Source organism: Pongo abelii, chromosome 12, assembly GCF_028885655.2.
Source record: "Pongo abelii isolate AG06213 chromosome 12, NHGRI_mPonAbe1-v2.0_pri, whole genome shotgun sequence".
NCBI classification, from domain to species: domain Eukaryota; kingdom Metazoa; phylum Chordata; class Mammalia; order Primates; family Hominidae; genus Pongo; species Pongo abelii.
Window position 1 is genome coordinate 39122997 of NC_071997.2, and position 18570 is coordinate 39141566.

The window sequence follows — 18570 nt, forward strand, 5'->3', positions numbered from 1 at the left end:
GCATTGTACCTTGAATCTATTTCTTCATTTTGAAAAGGAGGAACTGGCCGGGCTCGGTGGCTGACGCCTGTAATCCCAGCACTTTGGGAGGCGGAGGAAGTCAGATCACAAGGTCGAGAGATCGAGACCATCTTGGCCAACATGGTGAAACCCCATCTCTAAAAATTAGCTGGGCATGATGGCATGCGCCTGTAGTCCCAGCTTGTACCCAGGAGGCAGAGGTTGCAGTGAGCAGAGATCGAGCCACTGCACTCCAGCCTGGCGACAGAGCAAGATTCCATCTCAAAAAAAAAAAAAGAACGGGGGAACAAGCCTTGTTCCTTTACGTGCTGTCCTGACTGTTGTGTATTATTTTTGTTAAGATTGCTATAGTTCTTTTTTTTTTTTGAGACAGAGTCTTGCTCTTTCGCCAGTGCTGGGATTGCAGGTGTTAGCCTGGCATTGAGCAACGTTTTGTAATTTAAGCATACAAGTCTCTCACCTCCTTGTTTACATTTATTCCCAGGCATTTTTTTCTTTTAGATATGATTGTAAATGGAATTGCTTTCTTAATTTCCTTTTCTGATTGTTCGTTGCTGGTACAGTAGTCCCTTCTTATCCACAGTATTGCATTATGTGGTTTTACTTACCTGTGTCACCCGTGGTTCAGAAATATTGAATGGAAGATTATATAAATAAACATTTCATGAGTTTTAAGTTGCAAACAGTTCTGAATAACATGATAAAAATCTCACAGCTTCCTGCTCTGTCCTACCCAGGACACGAATCATCCCTTTGTCCAACATATTCATGCTGTATGTGCTAGTTACATACTAGCCATCTCAGTTATCAGATCAACTGTTGGAGTATTGCAGTGCTTGTGTTCAAGTAACCCTTATTTTATTTAAAATGGCACCAAAGAGCAAGAGTAGCGATGCTGGCAATTCACATATGCCAGAGAGAAGCCATACAGTGCTTCCTTTAAGTGAAAAGGTGAGTTTTTGACTTAGGAAAGAAAAAAGATCATATACTGGGGTTGCTAAGATCTATGGTAAGAACAAATCTTTTTGTCCATGAAATTGTGAAGAAGGAAAAAGAAATTTGTGCTAGTTTTGTTGTGACACCCCAAACTGTAAAAGTTACAGCCACAGTGTGTGATAAGTGCTTAGTTAAGATGGACAAGACATTAAATTTGTGGGTGGAGGACACAAACAGAAAACATGTTTCGATTGATGGCAACCTGGTTTGGTACTATTCATCGTTTTGGACATTCACTGGGGTCTTGGAATTTCAAAAATAAGATGTTTGAGTAGCTGTATACTCTTTATCACATGGATGGAACATACTCTGGTTGTATCAGCATTTTTTTTTTTTTTTTTTTTTTTTTGAGATGGAATCATTCTGTTGCCCAGGCTGGAGTGCAGTGGTGCGATCTTGGCCCACTGCAGTCTCTGCCTCCCGGGTTCAAGTGATTCTTTGCCTCAGCCTCCCAAGCAGCGGGGATTACAAGCATGTGCCACCATGCCCAGCTAATTTTTGTATTTTTAGTAGAAAGGAGGTTTCTGCATGTTGGCCAGGCTGGTTTCGAACTCTTGGCTTCAAGTGATCCGCCCGCCTCAGTCTCCGAAAGTGCTGGGATTACAGGTGTGAGCCACCGCACCCAGCCTGGTGTGCATCAGCATTTTGGACTTTGGAGTTTATGAACCAAGGAGCCAGGCTGTGGCCCTTGTTTATTACTTGAAGAATTCATTATTTATTTCTGCCTTTTTGACTCCTTGACTGTAAAATACTGATCTGATCTGTAGAGAGAACAGTACATGGACCAGGGAATCCTCAGTGCCTTAATAGATCCCAAGTACTTACTTATTCTTTCCCATAGAGGCTTACACATGGTAGGAGAAGAGATTTCTGGAATACCTTTCCTCCCCAAAGAAAGCTGGTTTCTTTTGTTTGTTAAGTGAGAGAGTGGTACCACAGGGTTTCCAAGATTTCCAAGGCTGATGAAAATTCTTAACTTCTGTTGTCTGCTTGTCTTGCTTTCTTGAATTTATTTTTTGTATGTATGTATTTATTATTTAGAGACAGGATCTCCCTGTGTCACCCAGGCTGAAGTGCAGTGTCACAGTCATAACTCACAGCAGTGTCAACCTCCTGGGCTCAAGTGATTCTCCTTCCTTGGCCTCCTGAGTAGCTAGGAACACAGGCATGCTCCACTATGCCTGGCTATTTTTTTCCCCCTGGAGACAGGGTCTTGTTGTGTTGCACAGGCTGGTTTCAAACTCTTGGCCTCAAAGCTAGCCTCCCACCTTGGTCTCTGAAAGTGCTAGAATTAAATAGAATTAAAGGTGTTACCAACTGCACCCAGCTTATTGATGATGATGATGATGATGATGCTGATGATGATGTTTGGGAGATGGAGTCTCGCTCTGTCGCCCAGGGTGGAGTGCAATGGCACGATCTCAGCTCACTGCAACCTCTGGCTCACTGCAACCTCCACCTCCTGGGTTCAACTGATTCTCGTGGCTTAGCCTCCCGAGTAGCTGGGATTACAGGCACCCACCATTATGCCTGGCTAATTTTTGTATTTTTGTGGAGACGGGGTTTCACCATGTTAGCCAGGCTGGTCTCAAATTCCTGACCTCAGGTGATCCGCCCACTTTGGCCTCCCAAAGTGCTGGGATTACAGGCGTGAGCCACTGCACCCAGCTCTATTTTTTGTTTTGTGATAGGAAATTATAAAACATGGAATTACGCATTTGTCAGGCTTTAAAAAAAACTTTTAAGTGAATGAAAATGGCGTATTTGAACATAAACTTAGGACAGGTTTTTACTGCTTTTGAAAAAATGTTGGAAAATATTTCTGTATGAAAAGTAAAACAACTTCTAATTTTTTTTTAGAAGTCAATGAAAGGATTCTATTTTGCAAAGCTGTATTATGAAGCTAAAGAATATGATCTTGCTAAAAAGTAAGTACAAACTGTAACATATATTCGTTTTTTAAAAATCAATGCCTTTTCTCATTTTCTTCTTTGAAATAGGTAAAAATATGTTCTTAGTAGTTCTTCCTAAGTGTATTCTGGAATAAGGGATTTATCACTCAGACTGATGCTAAGGACCAGCCTAGATTCCATTGAGATTGAAACTGTAATTAGTGTTTTCTGCATGCTGCTGCTTGTTTATACCAAGGGCAAGAAATTGTTTGGCTTAAAACACTTTTTCTAAAAATTGTTGTCTGTTGGAGTAAAAGAGGACCATGCCTATATCTTAATTTGTTTTTGGTTAAATATCTGATACCTTAATCAGATGGAAAATAGCAATGAATAAAAAATTAAACTGTAAGTGTAAGGCAGGAGAATAGCTTTTGTATAAAAGATCTTTAATTGACACAATATGTGATGCTCTAAGGCTCTATCCTAGGGATAAGAAGCTTGGTGATTCTGATTTCCTGACTTGGAGTGGATTAAAGCAGGAAATTAAGAGGGAGGCAGGCTTTTTTTTTTTTTTTTTTAAGGCAGTATCTGTCTCTCTTGCTCAGGCTGGAGTGCAGCAGCTGACTCCATCTTTGCTCACTGTAACCTCTGCCTTCTGGGCTCAAGAGATCTTCCCACCTCAGCACCCCAAGTAGCTGGGGATACAGATGCCTACCACCACACCTGGCTAAGGTTTGCATTTTTTGGTAGAGACAGGTGTCACTATGTTGCCCAGGCTAGTCTTGAACTTCTGAGCACAGCAGTCTGCGTGCCTTGGCCTCCCATAGTGTTGGGACTACAGGTGTGTGTTACTGCTTCCAGCTGGGAGGCAGGCTTTTAAAGGCATCCAAAGGAAGATGGAAATGCTGGTAAGAAAGGAAAATGGTGGTACATAAATTATGTAACTAGCAGCACTGTGACTGTTAACTCTTGTACCTTTTTACTGTGAGACTTTAATCCCTTAGTTTAGGTCTGGCCTAATTTCTCTGATCATAATACTATCAAGGAACCTAGAGGATATTTACTTATTTTAGTTGTTACTTGATTTGAGAAATGGAAATTTCCTGTATTTGGTACTGTAATTAGTAATTTTTCTTCTGTTCGATTTTAGCTGGATATAGTACTGTTAGAAATTACTTTCTTGCTTAAAGGGTAAATGTATTTCCCTTTGTTTGGGAAATTGTTGCTGTTTAGTATTTTGCATTATGACAACTTTAAAAATGTTTACTATAATCACTTCTAATTTATTTGCAAAACTCTTAGTGCTTTATTAAAATGTGATCAGGAAGAAAAAGCAATTTATATGTTCATTTCTTATGTGTGGATAACACTGGAGAAAAATTTGGTAAATGTGACATTTAATGGTAAAATGAGTATGTGGTCAACTCTATGTACGTGTTTTTAAGTATTACCCATTTCTTTCTATGAATACTTTTGAGTTATCTGCATAAATAGTGGTAGTTTTGAGTAACAATATAAATGAGTTTAGTGGTTGCTTTGGTTTAAGATGTATTCTTCGGTTAGCATTTAAAAGTACAGTTCTAAGTTTAATTTACTTTTGTATTACTTTTAAAAAACAGATACATATGTACTTACATTAATGTGCAAGAGAGGGATCCCAAAGCTCATAGATTTCTGGGTCTTCTTTATGAATTGGAAGAAAACACAGACAAAGCCGTTGAATGTTACCGGGTAAGTTATAGGATTCAAATATAGCCTTTGCATAGCCAAACACATGATGCCCAGAGAAATTTATATAAGTAAGTCAAATATATTTTATGAATATCATAAAACAGGCATTGGTATCATAGTGCAATTACGTGACACAGCTTGGAACAGATTTAGAATTGTCTAACACCTATAAATTGTAAGTCTAACACGGTCAGAAATGGTGTTCTTTTGTGTTTTTTGCATTCAAATGACACAAATATAATTTTTATTTGATTCATTTCCAGAAAATTCCAAGACACTTTTATTTTAACACCTTTGAAGTGACATGTTTTCTCTAGAAGTAGAATTTTTTAAGGGTTGGAGTGATAATTTTTTAACCTTTAAAAGTATATATATTCCTATATACATACATACAATTTATTTACTAATCTTTAATTTCTTTTCTGATATTAGCGTTCAGTGGAATTAAACCCAACACAAAAAGATCTTGTGTTGAAGATTGCAGAATTGCTTTGTAAAAATGATGTTACTGATGGAAGAGCAAAATACTGGGTTGAAAGAGCAGCTAAACTTTTCCCAGGAAGTCCTGCAGTTTATAAACTAAAGGTAAACAAACAAAACATAAAGGGAGAAAACTTAAGACATAACCATTTCTAATATTTGGAGTTTAAATTACTTTTCAATAGCAAACCTTAAGCCCAGGTGTTTGTGTTTCCTTTAAAATTTTTCTTTTAAAAAGTGTATTAAAACCTTTCTGAGCATCTACTGTCTTATTAGGCATAGTTATACTTTATAAGTGACATCTCATTTACCCTTCTGGAATAATTAATATTTTAGGGATTTTACAGTTTAGTAGCTGTAAACTAAGTAGAGCTAAGATTTACATTAAGTTCTGTCTGGTATACAATTTTTGCTTCTTTAAGTGAAAATTACCTACAGGATGACAATTTAGGGATATTTTAAAGAAGAGTTTTCTAATAACTATTGTCTGAAAGTAGAAGGGATTGTATTTTGAGATAGTAAGGTTTTCAAGCAAAAGATAAAAGGTAGTTTCTCTAGTATATAAGATGTAGTTACTAAAAATGGTAGGAAGTTCTTGCTAGTGTGTTGACTGGTCCTGATATTCTTTATAGAGTAAAATATAGTTTACTAAGTAACTGTTCTGGAGAAAATCTACACAAATATGTTTGGCAAACATTTAAAATATATATTGTAATGTTTTATATATTAATGTATATTTTATTGTGTATGTACAATATTAAATTATAAATGCATATTTGCCTTTAGCCTCCTCCTACCCCCATTATATATGTTTCTGATAGAAATTTTAAAAATTTTAATTTTGAAATAATTACAGATTTTTTTGCACAGGAAGTTGCAAAGATTGTACAGAAAGATCCTATATGCTACTTCATTTTTCCCCAATGCTTATACAGGTTGAGCATTTAAAATCCGAAATCCTAAATGCTCCAAAATCTGAAATGTTTTGAGCACTGACATGGTGCTCAAAGGAAATGCTCATTGGAAAATTTTGGATTTCAGATTTTCAGATTTGGGATGCTCTACCTGCTAAGTATCCTGCAAATATTCCAAAGTCTGAAAAAATTCAAAATCTGAAATACTTCTGGTCTCAAGCATTTTGGATAAGGGATGCTCAACCTGTTTAACCCGACCAAAGCACAATATCAAAATCAGGAATTTTGACATTGGTACAATGTGTATGTATAGTTTTCTTTCATTTTATCACGTGTAGATTCATACCACCACTGCCGTCAAGATACAGAACTACTCTATTACCACAGAGATCTTCCTCATGCTGCCCCTTTTGTAGTCATGCTACTTACTTCTCTTCACTATGCCTGACCTCTGGCAACCATTAATCTGTTCTCCATCTTTATACTTTGGTGATTTCAAAATGTTATGTAAATGTCATCATGAAGTGTGTGACTTTTTTTTTTTCTTTTTTCGTGTTTTTTGAGACGGAGTCTCACTCTGTTGCCCAGGTTGGAGTTCACTGGTGCAATCTCAGCTCACTGCCATCTCCGCCTCCCAGGTTCAAGCGATTCTCCTGCCTCAGCCTTCCGGGTAGCTGGGACTACAGGCACATGTTACCATGTCCCACTTATTTTTGTATTTTTAGTAGAAACAGGGTTTCACCATGTTGGCCTGGCTGGTCTTGAACTCCTGACCTCATGTGATCTGCCCGCCCCAGCCTCCCAAAGTGCTAGGATTACAGGCGTGAGCCACCGCATCCGGCCAAGCATGTGACCTTTTGAGGTTGGCTTGTTCAGTCAGCATAATACCATTTGTGATCCATATAAGTTTTGTATATCCATAGTTGATTCCTTTACTTCTGAGTAGTATTTCATGGTCCACAATTTAACCATTCACTTTTTTTTTTTTTTTTTTTTTGAGACAATCTTGCTCTGTCGCCCATGCTGGAGTGCAGTGGTGCTATCTCGGCTCACTGCAACTTCTGTCTCCCAGGTTCTCAGGTGATCCACCCACTTCGGCCTCCCAAAGTGCTGGGATTACAGGTGTGAGCCACTGTGCCCAGCCTTAACCATTCACTTTTGAGGGGCATTTTGGTTATTTCTAGGTTTTGGCTGTTGTTCAACTGCTATGAACAATCACGTACAGATTTTTGAAGCTGAAAAAGCATTGAAAATGCTTCCAAAGATAAATATTACTGATAAGTTTTTCTCCCCAGTAATAAGCAGCTGGATTTTAAATATTAGTCTAAAACGTGAGGCCTAATTGTGCAGATTTCTTTACTCTCTTAGGAGTTATGCCTCAAACATAATTCCCATATTGGGCGTGGCAATCCAGTTAATCTGATGTCAGTAGTGTTAAAGAACATATGTAATGATAGGGGATTCTTTTCTTGCAGTATAACAAGTTAGATACTTTGAAGCATTCTTTAAAGATTTTCTTTAATAACTTGAAGGCACTGTTACACCTTTCCTGTATCAGATTTTTTTTTTTTTTTGGAATTGAAATCCATGAATTTTATAACTGTCATGCAAAGTAATTCCATTTCTCCTAAAATTTAAGGCTTGCTAAGGTAAACAGTTTCTGACGTTTGTTTAATGAATGAGAGTATTACTGTTGAGAAGGCTTTTTCTCTCAAGTATGAGATAGAACTTTTTAAAAGCAACTCATAGTGGTTTTTAAAAAAATTTTTAACATAGAGTCAAAGACTAGGGCTTTTGCAATAGGGAGAGGCCAGGGCATCATCCATCTCATCCAGAAGAGGAGAAATTGATAAAGGAGAGAGGGGAATGAAATACAGGATACTAATGGGCGGCTTGGTCTTGAGAGTTGGGGAAAGACGAGTTTAAGTAGGTAAGGTAAAATGGAATTTATGTGTGATAGCATCAGGTTTCTCAGTGAAGGATGAATCTAGGTTATAAGTTGAAAGTGAGGGTCAAAGGAAGGTATGGGGAAGTTGAGGAAATAGGAGGAGGTGTGAAGTGTCAGGGAGTGGAGAAAGTGAGTCTGTTAGTACTAAAATGATATTTTGTTTTAGGCAGCACCAGTTTGATGGTTGAGATAATGAAAATGAAATCAGTTAGCTTGGAGTTATGATTTCCCAAATCTAAGCACACAGAAACCAGTTGGGAGGGTTCTTCTGAGGAAAAGAGGGAATTAGTTGAAGGGATCTGTAAGCAAACAGTAATTATGGATATAAGGGATTATAGCATTTTTTGCCTGACAGAAGAAAGTGTGTGTATTTATCTGTGTTTACAGGTGTTTAAAACTTGATGATGTTATTGTCTTGAAGGGAACTTGTCATGTGGTGGAGAAGTATATTTCTGAAAGTAAGGGTATGTAGGCCCTCAGTGAGGTGGACGAATAAGAAGGGTGGTACAGTGGTTTCGGTGGTATGACCAAAATACAGATTTTGAAGACCTGTGTCAGTGGCAAGTGGATGGTTGAGGTTGGAGTGGAGGATAACGTCACTGGAGATGAGGTAATTAAGGAACTGAGTAGTCAGCCTGGGCCACATGGCAAGACCCCATCTCTACAGAACGTTAAAAAAAAATTAGCCGGGCATGGTGGTGCATGCCTGTGCTCCTAGCTTCATGAGAGGCTGATGGAAGAGCATTGCAAATAAGAAGTGAGTGGCCACCAACCCTACTTCCTCTCGTTGTATGTAAGTTCAGAGAGAAACAGCCATCGTGGTAGTGGGGGTTATCCTGAGATGATACTGTCTTCATTTCAGGTCAGGAGGTGATGACAGTGCTTTGAGATGATGATGAAGGTAACAGAACAGTGGGAGGAGAGGGGATGCAGGATTGAGTCAGATTTAAGGAGATACAGAGCAGTTTGAAGATAAAGACCTTGTTGCTGAGGATTGACTGGGGAGGTCTAGGCTTCTGGTGGTGACTCAGTTGGACAGGGATGTGTGGCAATAGTCATGGTAGTCTCTGAAGAGAGTATGAGCTACTGCAGTAATCACAGATGCTTTTCTTCACATACAGTTCTTGAGGCTTAGTTTCTGGGTTGTAAGCAACTCTCAGAAGGGACGAATAAGGTATATAGGATGGTGTTTTTGGTGGCATCATCATAAAACTAGACATAGTGGAATGGTGCTCTTTGGGAGCATGACTTGTTTAAAATTGCACAAGTGTTACTCTAATAATTTTTCTTTTTCCCCTCTAAATAGGAACAGCTTCTAGATTGTGAAGGTGAAGATGGATGGAATAAACTTTTTGACTTGATTCAGTCAGAACTTTATGTAAGACCTGATGACGTCCATGTGAATATCCGGCTAGTGGAGTTGTATCGCTCAAATAAAAGATTGAAGGATGCTGTGGCCCACTGCCATGAGGCAGAGAGGAACACAGCTTTGCGTTCAAGTTTAGAATGGAATTCGTGTGTTGTACAGACCCTTAAGGTAGATAAAAGCTATTGGGTCTTTACATTTCTGTGTAGGCAATTAGCATACATCTTTTTGTACTAAAGCAGCAGTGCCCTGCTGGACTTAAATTTCTTTAATTTATGTAGAACAGTTATAAAATGAAATTTTTACCAGGATCAGTTAAATTTATAATGGGAAGATTGGGGAGATAACTATGATAAATGTATATATTTTTGGTGTTTTCATTTTAAGGTTGATGTAAAAATCAATATAGTTTTACAAACGTGGTTGGAGTGAGAAAAGGAATTTGTAGGCATAAAATGGTTAATTTCTTAACATTTGATTAAGTTTTGTAACTTACTGTTCATTCCACAAAATAGGAATATCTGGAGTCTTTACAGTGTTTGGAGTCTGATAAAAGTGACTGGCGAGCAACCAATACAGACTTACTGCTGGCCTATGCTAATCTTATGCTTCTTACGCTTTCCACTAGAGATGTGCAGGAAAGTAGAGAATTACTGGAAAGGTACGTTGACTTTGAGGAGGATGCTTTAGTATAAATTGCAGTTTTTCTTTTTGCAGTAAGTTCATTGCTCTAAACTTCTTTACTGAATCATTATTTCTATAATGTACCTAGGAGTTATAGTTAATACAGTGAACCACTAGGAGGCAATCTTATTTTTCTTCTTTTATGGGGAAGTTCTAATTGGTTTTATATGACTTTCCTTTTTAGAGAACTCTTACAGTTCAAGCTTGATTAATATTAGCCTCATGGTTAAATACTCAGTTTTGTCATAGTCAAGCTTAAAATGAATGTTCTAACTGCTATTTCATATTTTATTTTTTATAATAGTATAATCTTGAGTGAAAATTAAAATTCATCTGTCATCAGATGGCTAGGTTCACATGTACTAGTATAAGCACTTAGCATCACTAGTATTTCAGAGAATACTGTTTTAGCTAAGAAACAAAAGAACTCAACTATGTGATTTACCTTTTTTCCTAAATTTTGATTTTGAAAACCAGTGTCTCCATTTTGAAAATAAATACCATTGAACAAAAACATCACTTGGATTTGTACAAAGATGTTAGTTTAGAGCAGGGGTTGATTAGAGCTTGTGGGCCAAATATGGCCCCTGCCTAATTTTGTTAATATTTATTGGAATACAGCATGCCTCTGTTTATGTATTGTCTGTGGCTGCTTACATACTACAGGGTTGGAGTTGAGTGGTTGCAGCAGAGATTGTATGCCTGTAAAGCCAGATTAGTATTCTCCTTTTTGTAGAAAAAGTTTACTGATTGCTAGTTTAGGCTGTCCATTTGTTTGGAAGTTAATTTATTCCCCCATCTGGTATAAGGAAAGAAGTTCATTTCACTGAGTGCAGGGAGTAGGTAATTTTCTTGAAAAAGTACATAGTGTCCTAAATTGGTAGGGTAAGAGCAGTATGTAAAAGAACTAACATAACTTTAAGATTATTTTAGAAAACATATAGGATGTTTTATTTTGTATTCTTTGTGTACTCAAATTTTTTGGTCACAAGTTCTTTTTACATTTTTCTTAAGGACATCAAAGATCTTTGTATGTGGGTTCCTTTTTTTCTTTCTTTCTTTTTTTTTTTTTTTTTGAGATGGAGTCTTGCTCTGTCACCAGGCTGGAGTGCAGTGGCACGACCTTGGCTCACTGTAACCTCCGCCTCCTGGGTTCAGGCAATTCTCCTGCCTCAGCCTCCCGAGTAGCTGGGACCACAGGTGCACACCACCACGCCCAGCTAATTTTTGTATTTTTAGTAGAGACGGAGTTCAGGATGGTCTCAATCTCTTTTTTTTTTTTTTTTTTTTTTTTTTTGAGACTGAGTCTTGCTCTCACCAGGCTGGCATGCAGTGGTGCAGTCTCGGCTCACTGCAACCTCTGCCTCCTGGGTTCAAGTGATTCTCTTGTCTCTCCCTCTTGAATAGGTGGGACTACAGGAGCCCGCCACCACACCTGGCTAATTTTTTTTTTTTTTTTGAGACAGAGTCTCGCTCTGTCACCCAGGCTGGAGTACAGTGGCGCAATCTCGGCTCACTGCGAGCTCCGCCTCCCAGGTTCACGCCATTCTTCTGCCTCAGCCTCCTGAGTAGCTGGGACTACAGGCGCCCACCACCACGATCGGCTAATTTTTTTGTATTTTTAGTAGAGACGGGGTTTCACCGTGTTAGCCAGGATGGTCTCGATCTCCCGATCTCATGATCTGCCCTCCTCGGCCTCCCAAAGTGTTGGGATTACAGGCGTGAGCCACCATGTCCAGCCCACACCTGGCTAATTTTTGTATTTTTAGTAGGAACAGGGTTTCATCATGTTGGCCAGGATGGTCTCGATTTTTTTTTTTTTTTTTTTTTTTTTTTTTGAGACGGAGTCTCGCTCTGTCGCCCAGGCTGGAGTGCAGTGGCGCCATCTTGGCTCACTGCAAGCTCTGTCTCCAGGGTTCACGCCATTCTCCTGCCTCAGCCTCTCGAGTAGCTGGGCCTACAGGTGCCCGCCACCACACCCAGCTAATTTTTTGTATTTTTAGTAGAGATGGGGTTTCACCGTGTTAGCCAGGATGGTCTTGATCTCCTGACCTTGTGATCCGCCCGCCTTGGCCTCCCAAAGTGCTGGGATTACAGGCGTGAGCCACCGCGCCCAGCTGGTCTCGGATCTCTTGACCTCTTGATCCGCCTACCTTGGCCTCCCAAAGTACTGGGAGGTCTCAATCTCTTGACCTCGTGATCTGCCTGCCTTGGCCTTCCAAAGTGCTGGGATTGCAGGTCTGAGCCACTGCACCCGGCCGTATGTGGGTTATTTCTATCAGTGTTTATTACATTAGAAATTAAAAGAAATTAAAAAATATGTAATCCATTAAAAATGTAATAAGCCCTATTGTGTGTTAATAATAATAGCTTTTTTTTTTTTTTTTTGAGACGGAGTTTTGCTCTTGTTGCCCAGGCTAGAGTGCAACAGTGTGATCTCGGATCACTGCAACCTCTGCTTCCCAGGTTCAAGCGATTCTCCTGCCTCAGCCTCCCAAGTAGCTGGAATTACAGGTGCCCACCACCACGCCTGGCTAATTTTTTGTATTTTTAGTAGAGATGGGGTTTCACTATGTTGGCTAGGCTGGTCTTGAACTCCTGACCTCAGGTGATCCACCTGCCTCAGCCTTCCAAAGTGCTGGAATTACATGTATGAGCCACCGCGCAGGGCCAATAATAGCATTTTTTATGAAAAATAATTATTTTCCAACAGCAAAAAACTAGTCAGAAAAGTGTCATTGTTTTTGCATTTTTGTAAATCTCTTAATGTCTCGCTTAATAGAACATAGCTAGATTCTCATTTACTTCCTCTTTCAGTCTGTAAAACTATTACATGTCATGAAGCCTCTAGAAAACTCAGCTTAGCGGGGTGCAGTGGCTCAGGCCTGTAATCCCAGCACTTTGGGAGGCCGAGGTGGATGGATCACGAAGTCAGGAGATCGAGACCATCCCAGCTAACAACGGTGAAACCTTGTCTCTACTAAAAATACAAAAAATTAGCCGGGCATGTTGGCACGTGCCTATAGTCCCAGCTACTCGGGAGGCTGAGGCAGAAGAATTGCTTGAACCTGGGAGTCAGAGGTTGCAGTAAGCCAAGATTGTGCCACTGCACTCCAACCTTGTGACAGAGCGAGATTCTGTCTCCAAAAACAAAAACAAAAAAACTCAGCTCTACATACGTGAGAAAATGAGTATGTAAAATATAAATTTTTTTTGGTATTATTGTGAAGTAATTTTAACTTCATGGATCCCCTGAAGGGGTTTTTGAGCACCCTCAGAGATCTTTAGACCTCACTTGCTCTGGTTGCTTTATTGTAAGCCACTTTAAAATCATGCTTCACGTTTAAGTGTTTGCTTTTTGCTTTTACTTTTCTTCCAAAGTGAGGATTTGGAGAAACATTAGGATTTAGAAGAACTAATTTAGAATATAGATTACAAATAATAGGCCAGGTGTAGTGGCTTATGCCTGTAATCCCAGCACATTGGTAAGCTGAGGCGGGCGGATCGTGAGTTCAGGAGTTCGAGACCAGCCTGGCCAACATAGTGAAACCCTGTCTCTACTAAAAATATAAAAAAAGTTTAGCGGGGCATGGTGGCAGGCGCCTGTAATCCCAGCTACTCAGGTGGCTGAGTCAGGATAATCACTTGAACCTGGGAGGTGGAGGTTGCAGTGAGCTTAGATCGTGCCATTGCACTCCAGCCCAGGCTATAGTGAGAGACTCCGTCTCAAAAAAAAAAAAAGGAAGACAATTTATTTAACGCTGTAATGATCTGTATAGTAAAGAGAGCAATTACTGTATTGATACTCAAATACCTGTCAGTTATTTACTTATAATTTGGAAATGGTATGTCTAATTTGAGAAATTACAACTGTTAATTAAATAATGAAATTATATGATCAGGAAGAAGCTACAAAATAGTCTCCCAATTTTATCCTGGTTTATTTTGAAATGTGCACCTATAATCACTAATCTTATATTTATCCTGTGATTGGAGGGCTGGAAATAACTGGGAATAAGACATCATTTGAGAGGTTAAGCATGAAGTATAGGAAGCATGCAGGATAAAAATAAGCATTAGATGACTCATAATTTATAACATGGGGAATAAGAATTATTAGAAGTTGAATGTGGAAGATGAAGCTTGAAATAAAATTTTTATTTTGTTCTGAATTAAATAAACCATGATTATTCACAGTGCAGTAAGTGTGTATTACCTGTTTGATATTTTCATATTACAGTGTTGATAGTGCTCTTCAGTCTGTGAAATCTTCTTTGGGTGGAAATGATGAACTGTCAGCTACTTTCTTAGAAATGAAAGGACATTTCTACATGCATGCTGGTTCTCTGCTTTTGAAGATGGGTCAGCATAGTAATGTTCAATGGCGAGCTCTTTCTGAGCTGGCTGCATTGTGCTATCTCATAGCATTTCAGGTAAGTCTTCCACTTGTAGGAGCAATTGACATTTCACTGAGTCTTGATGTGTTTTAAATGAAGGTGTGCTCTGGTATGTAATATGTGAACAAACCTGTGGAATTAAAGTTAAAATGAAATAGTCAATTTGATACAGTGGAAAATAACTAAGCATACACAATACTGGTGAGACTGGTGAAACAGGGATGTTGAATGCACTCTTGTTGAAAGCCTGCATTGCCATGATTTGTTTGTAGACAAATTTGAAGAGTTTAATCTTTTTACTCTGCCATTTTTGGGAACATGATAAAGATGTAATCTCGTATTATGGGTAAAGCTTGATTCAAAAAGATGTGTTACTTGGACAAAATCCTAATAAGTAGATGTAGGGCAATGGCTTTATAACCTATGATAGAAGAATATGATTGCAATTTAACATGTTAATTGAAAAACATGTATATAACATTTATGACTGTATTGTGTATTATGACTGTATTGTGTATATGTAACAGTATATCTATTAATCTTGAAAACATAAAACCTTTTCTTATTTTTTATTTTTTTATTTTTTTTGAGACCAAGTCTGTCTCTGTCGCCAGGCTGGAGTGCAGTGGCGTGATCTCGGCTCACTGCAACCTCCACCTCCTGGGTTCAAGTGATTCTCCTGCCTCAGCCTCATGAGTAGCTGGGACTACAGGCCCGTGCTACCACGCCCAGCTAATTTTTTGTATTTTTAATAGAGACGGGGTTTCACCATGTTGGCCAGGATGGTCGCAATCTCTTGACCTCGTGATCTACCTGCCTTGGTCTCCCAAAGTGCTGGGATTACAGGCGCGAGCCACTGCGCCTGGCCTTTTTTTTCAGACGGAGTCTCGCTCTGTCGCCCAGGCTGGAGTGCAGTGGCACGATCTCGGCTCACTGCAAGCTCCGCCTCCCGAGTTCATGCCGTTTTCCTGCCTCAGCCTCCCGAGTAGCTGGGACTACAGGCACCCGCCACCATGCCTGGCTAATTTTTTTTTTGTACTTTTAGTAGAGACGGAGTTTCACCGTGTTAGCCAGGATGGTCTCAATCTCCTGACCTAGTCATCCACCCGCCTCGGCCTCCCAAAGTGCTGGGATTACAGGCATGAGCCACCACTCCCAGCATTTTTTTTTTTTTTTTTTTTAATGAGCTTGCATAACTTTTGAAAGGAAAAGAAATAAGCAGTCTTCCAAAAAAGCATTAAACCAGGCTTAGAAAAATGATTGTTAATTTTAGAGAAGGATTTTTTGCTTGGGGAGGGAAAAAAAGGATTCATTACTTTTAGAGAAGGCCCCTCCTTCTAATATAAATCTTTTTTTCTTTTTGAGACAGAGTTTTGCTCTTGTTGCCCAGGCTGGAGTGCAATGGCACGATCTGGCTCACTGCAACCTCCACCTCCCAGGTTCAAGTGATTGTCCTGCTTCAGCCTCCCAAGTAGCTGGGATTACAGGCACGCGCCACCACGCCCGTCTAATTTCATATTTTTAGTAGAGACGGGGTTTCTCCATGTTGGTCAGGCTGGTCTCGAACTCCTGACCTCAGGTGATCTGTGCACCTCGGCCTCTGAAAGTGCTGGGATTACAGGCAGTGAGCCACCATGCCCTGCCTAATATAAATCTTTTTATTTTTATTTGAGACAGAGTCTCGCTCTGTCACCAGGCTGGAGTGCAGTGGTGCAATCTCAGCTCACTGCAACCTGTGCCTCCTGGGTTCAAGTGATTCTCCTGCTTCAGCCTATCACGTATCTGGGATTACAGGCACACACCACCATGCCTGGCTAATTTTTTGTATTTTTTAATAGAGACGGGGTTTCACCATGTTAGCCAGGATGGTCTCGATCTTCTGACCTTGTGATCCACCCGACTCGGCCTCTCAAAGTGCTGGGATTACAGGCATGAGCCACCGAGCCCGGCCTGTAAATCTTTTAAAAACACCGTTGATAGACAGTTCACATGTTAAGTACTAATATTTGCTCAGTAGAAACTTCTGTGTTCATAAGGAATGGATTAGTGAAAATTAATGGATTTAGTGAGGTTCACTAGGTAATACAAACATTAAAAGGTTCTTATAGAAATTCTCAAGTAACTGATAGTTCTTATTTTTATTTATTTTATTTTTTTTGAGACGGAGTCTCACTCTGTCGCCCAGGCTGGAGCACAGTGGCACGATCTCGGCTCACTGCAAGCTCCGCCTCCTGGGTTCACACCATTCTTCTGCCTCAGCCTCCCGAGTAGCTGGGACTACAGGCACCCACCACCATGCCCGGCTAATTTTTTTGTATTTTCAGTAGAGATGGGGTTTCACTGTGTTAGCCAGGATGGGCTCGATCTCCTGATGATCCACCCACCTTGGCCTCCCAAAGTGCTGGCATTACAGGCATGAGCCACTGCGCCCTGCCAATAGTTCTTATTTTTAATGGAAACTTTAAAATTTGTCTGTCTGTGTGTCTATTAGAGTCTTGCTGTGTCACTCAGGCTGGAGTGCAGTTGCGTAATCGTAGCTCATTGTAACGCTGAACTGGGCTCGAGCTTCCCAGAGTGCTGGGATTATAGGTGTGAGCTGTGCAGAGCCTAAAATTTTTTGATATGTAGTTTTGGGAGGCAGAGTCTCACTCTTGTTGCTCTGGCTGGAGTGCAGTGGCACGATCATAGCTCACTGCATCCTCGAACTCCTGGGCTCAAGCGATCCTCTCCTGCTTCAGCCTCAGCTCAGTAGCTGGGACTACAGGTGCCTGCCACCATGCCTGGCTACATTGTTAAATTTTTTGTAAAGACAAGGTCTTGCTATGTTTCCCAGGCTGATTGGTCTTGAACTCCTGGCTTCAAGTGATCCTTCTGCCTTGCCCTCACAAAGTGCTGGGATTACAGGTATGAGCCACCACCCCTGACTGTGAACTTTTAATAATAAAAAGTTAGTTTCCCTCTTAATCCATTCACTCAGGTCTCCTTTCCTAGATGACAACTACTGTTAGGAGTTTCTTGGGTGTTCAGAAATACTTTTTGCATATGCAAATGTGCAATACATTCTTTCTCTGCTTTTAAATATTGTGCCTCAATGTGGGTGTGCTTTACCTATTGCCAGATGCCTTGCTTTTCTAAATGTTTCTTCATTGTTCCACTTCAGCACAGAGATACCTACCTCAGTCTTTAACTACCACATATTTCTGTAGAATGAATATGTAATAGAAACATCTTAGATGCTTGTATTTTATTTTATCAGTTTATTTTAAAGCTTAATGATCAAATGATTATAAGCATAAAATGTAGGTTATGTGCTGGCATTTGGGTATTTAAGAATTGGCTAACTTTTATGGCAAGATTTTCAGACTCTTAATCAGAGGAATACTGTGGTTCTAGTAAGTACATCTGCATTGCAGCTAGGTATTTAACAAAGTATCTTGAAACCTTTTAGTTAAGATGAGGAAATAGCCAGGTGCAGTGGCTCACACCTGTAATCCCAGTACTTTGGGAAGCTGAGGTGGGTGGATCACTTGCGGTCAGGAGTTCGAGACCATCCTGACCAACATGGTCAAACCCCATCTCTACTAAAAATACAAAAATTAGCCACACATGGTGGCGAGTGCCTGTAGTCCCAGCTACTTGAGAGGCCGAGACAGGAGAATTGCTTGAAACCAGGAGGCGGAGGTTGCAGTGAGCCGAGATCTTGCCACTGCAGCACTCCAGCCTGGCGACAGAGCGAGACTCCATCTCAAAAAAAAAAAAAAAGGAAATAGTGAATTGAGATGATTTGATTGAGTGGATTCACAACTAATTAACTGGTCACAAATTCAACTGTTGAATAATTTTGTAAAAGAGGCCGGGTTTATGAATTGAGGTCAGTTTGAAAACAAAAAGAATGATGTCAACATTTTGTTTCTTATTTTGTGGGCTCTTTTCAACATATAGATGACAAACTTTGACATGATGTTTAGAAAACTTGTGAGTAAAAGGATAGGCGATACGAATATTTCTAAAATTCAAAATCAGAAGCTTTTAGGTTCATAAATCATATATTTTGAAAAATGAGCATGTTTGGAAAGAATTATATATACATGGTTTAAAATTCTGGCGGCTCTTAAGAATATGCTATGAAGACTCCTTTCTG

General features: G+C 39.7%; 1 protein-coding gene across 7 annotated transcripts in view; it reads left to right on the forward strand.

Annotated features, from left to right (window-relative positions):
- LOC100438733 (E3 SUMO-protein ligase RanBP2) overlaps positions 1 to 18570 on the forward strand; it is a 63850-nt gene that overhangs the window by 5998 nt on the left and 39282 nt on the right. For 5 of the 7 annotated variants that reach the window (XM_054547895.2, XM_054547890.2, XM_063713551.1 and 2 more), the window contains exons 2-7: positions 2878 to 2945; positions 4529 to 4640; positions 5073 to 5225; positions 9289 to 9519; positions 9864 to 10009; positions 14273 to 14465. In XM_054547895.2, coding sequence (XP_054403870.1) covers positions 2878 to 2945; positions 4529 to 4640; positions 5073 to 5225; positions 9289 to 9519; positions 9864 to 10009; positions 14273 to 14465 — 903 coding nt within the window. The remainder of the gene's footprint in view (positions 1 to 2877; positions 2946 to 4528; positions 4641 to 5072; positions 5226 to 9288; positions 9520 to 9863; positions 10010 to 14272; positions 14466 to 18570) is intronic. The other 2 variants (XM_054547891.2, XM_063713550.1) reach the window with 1 other exon arrangement.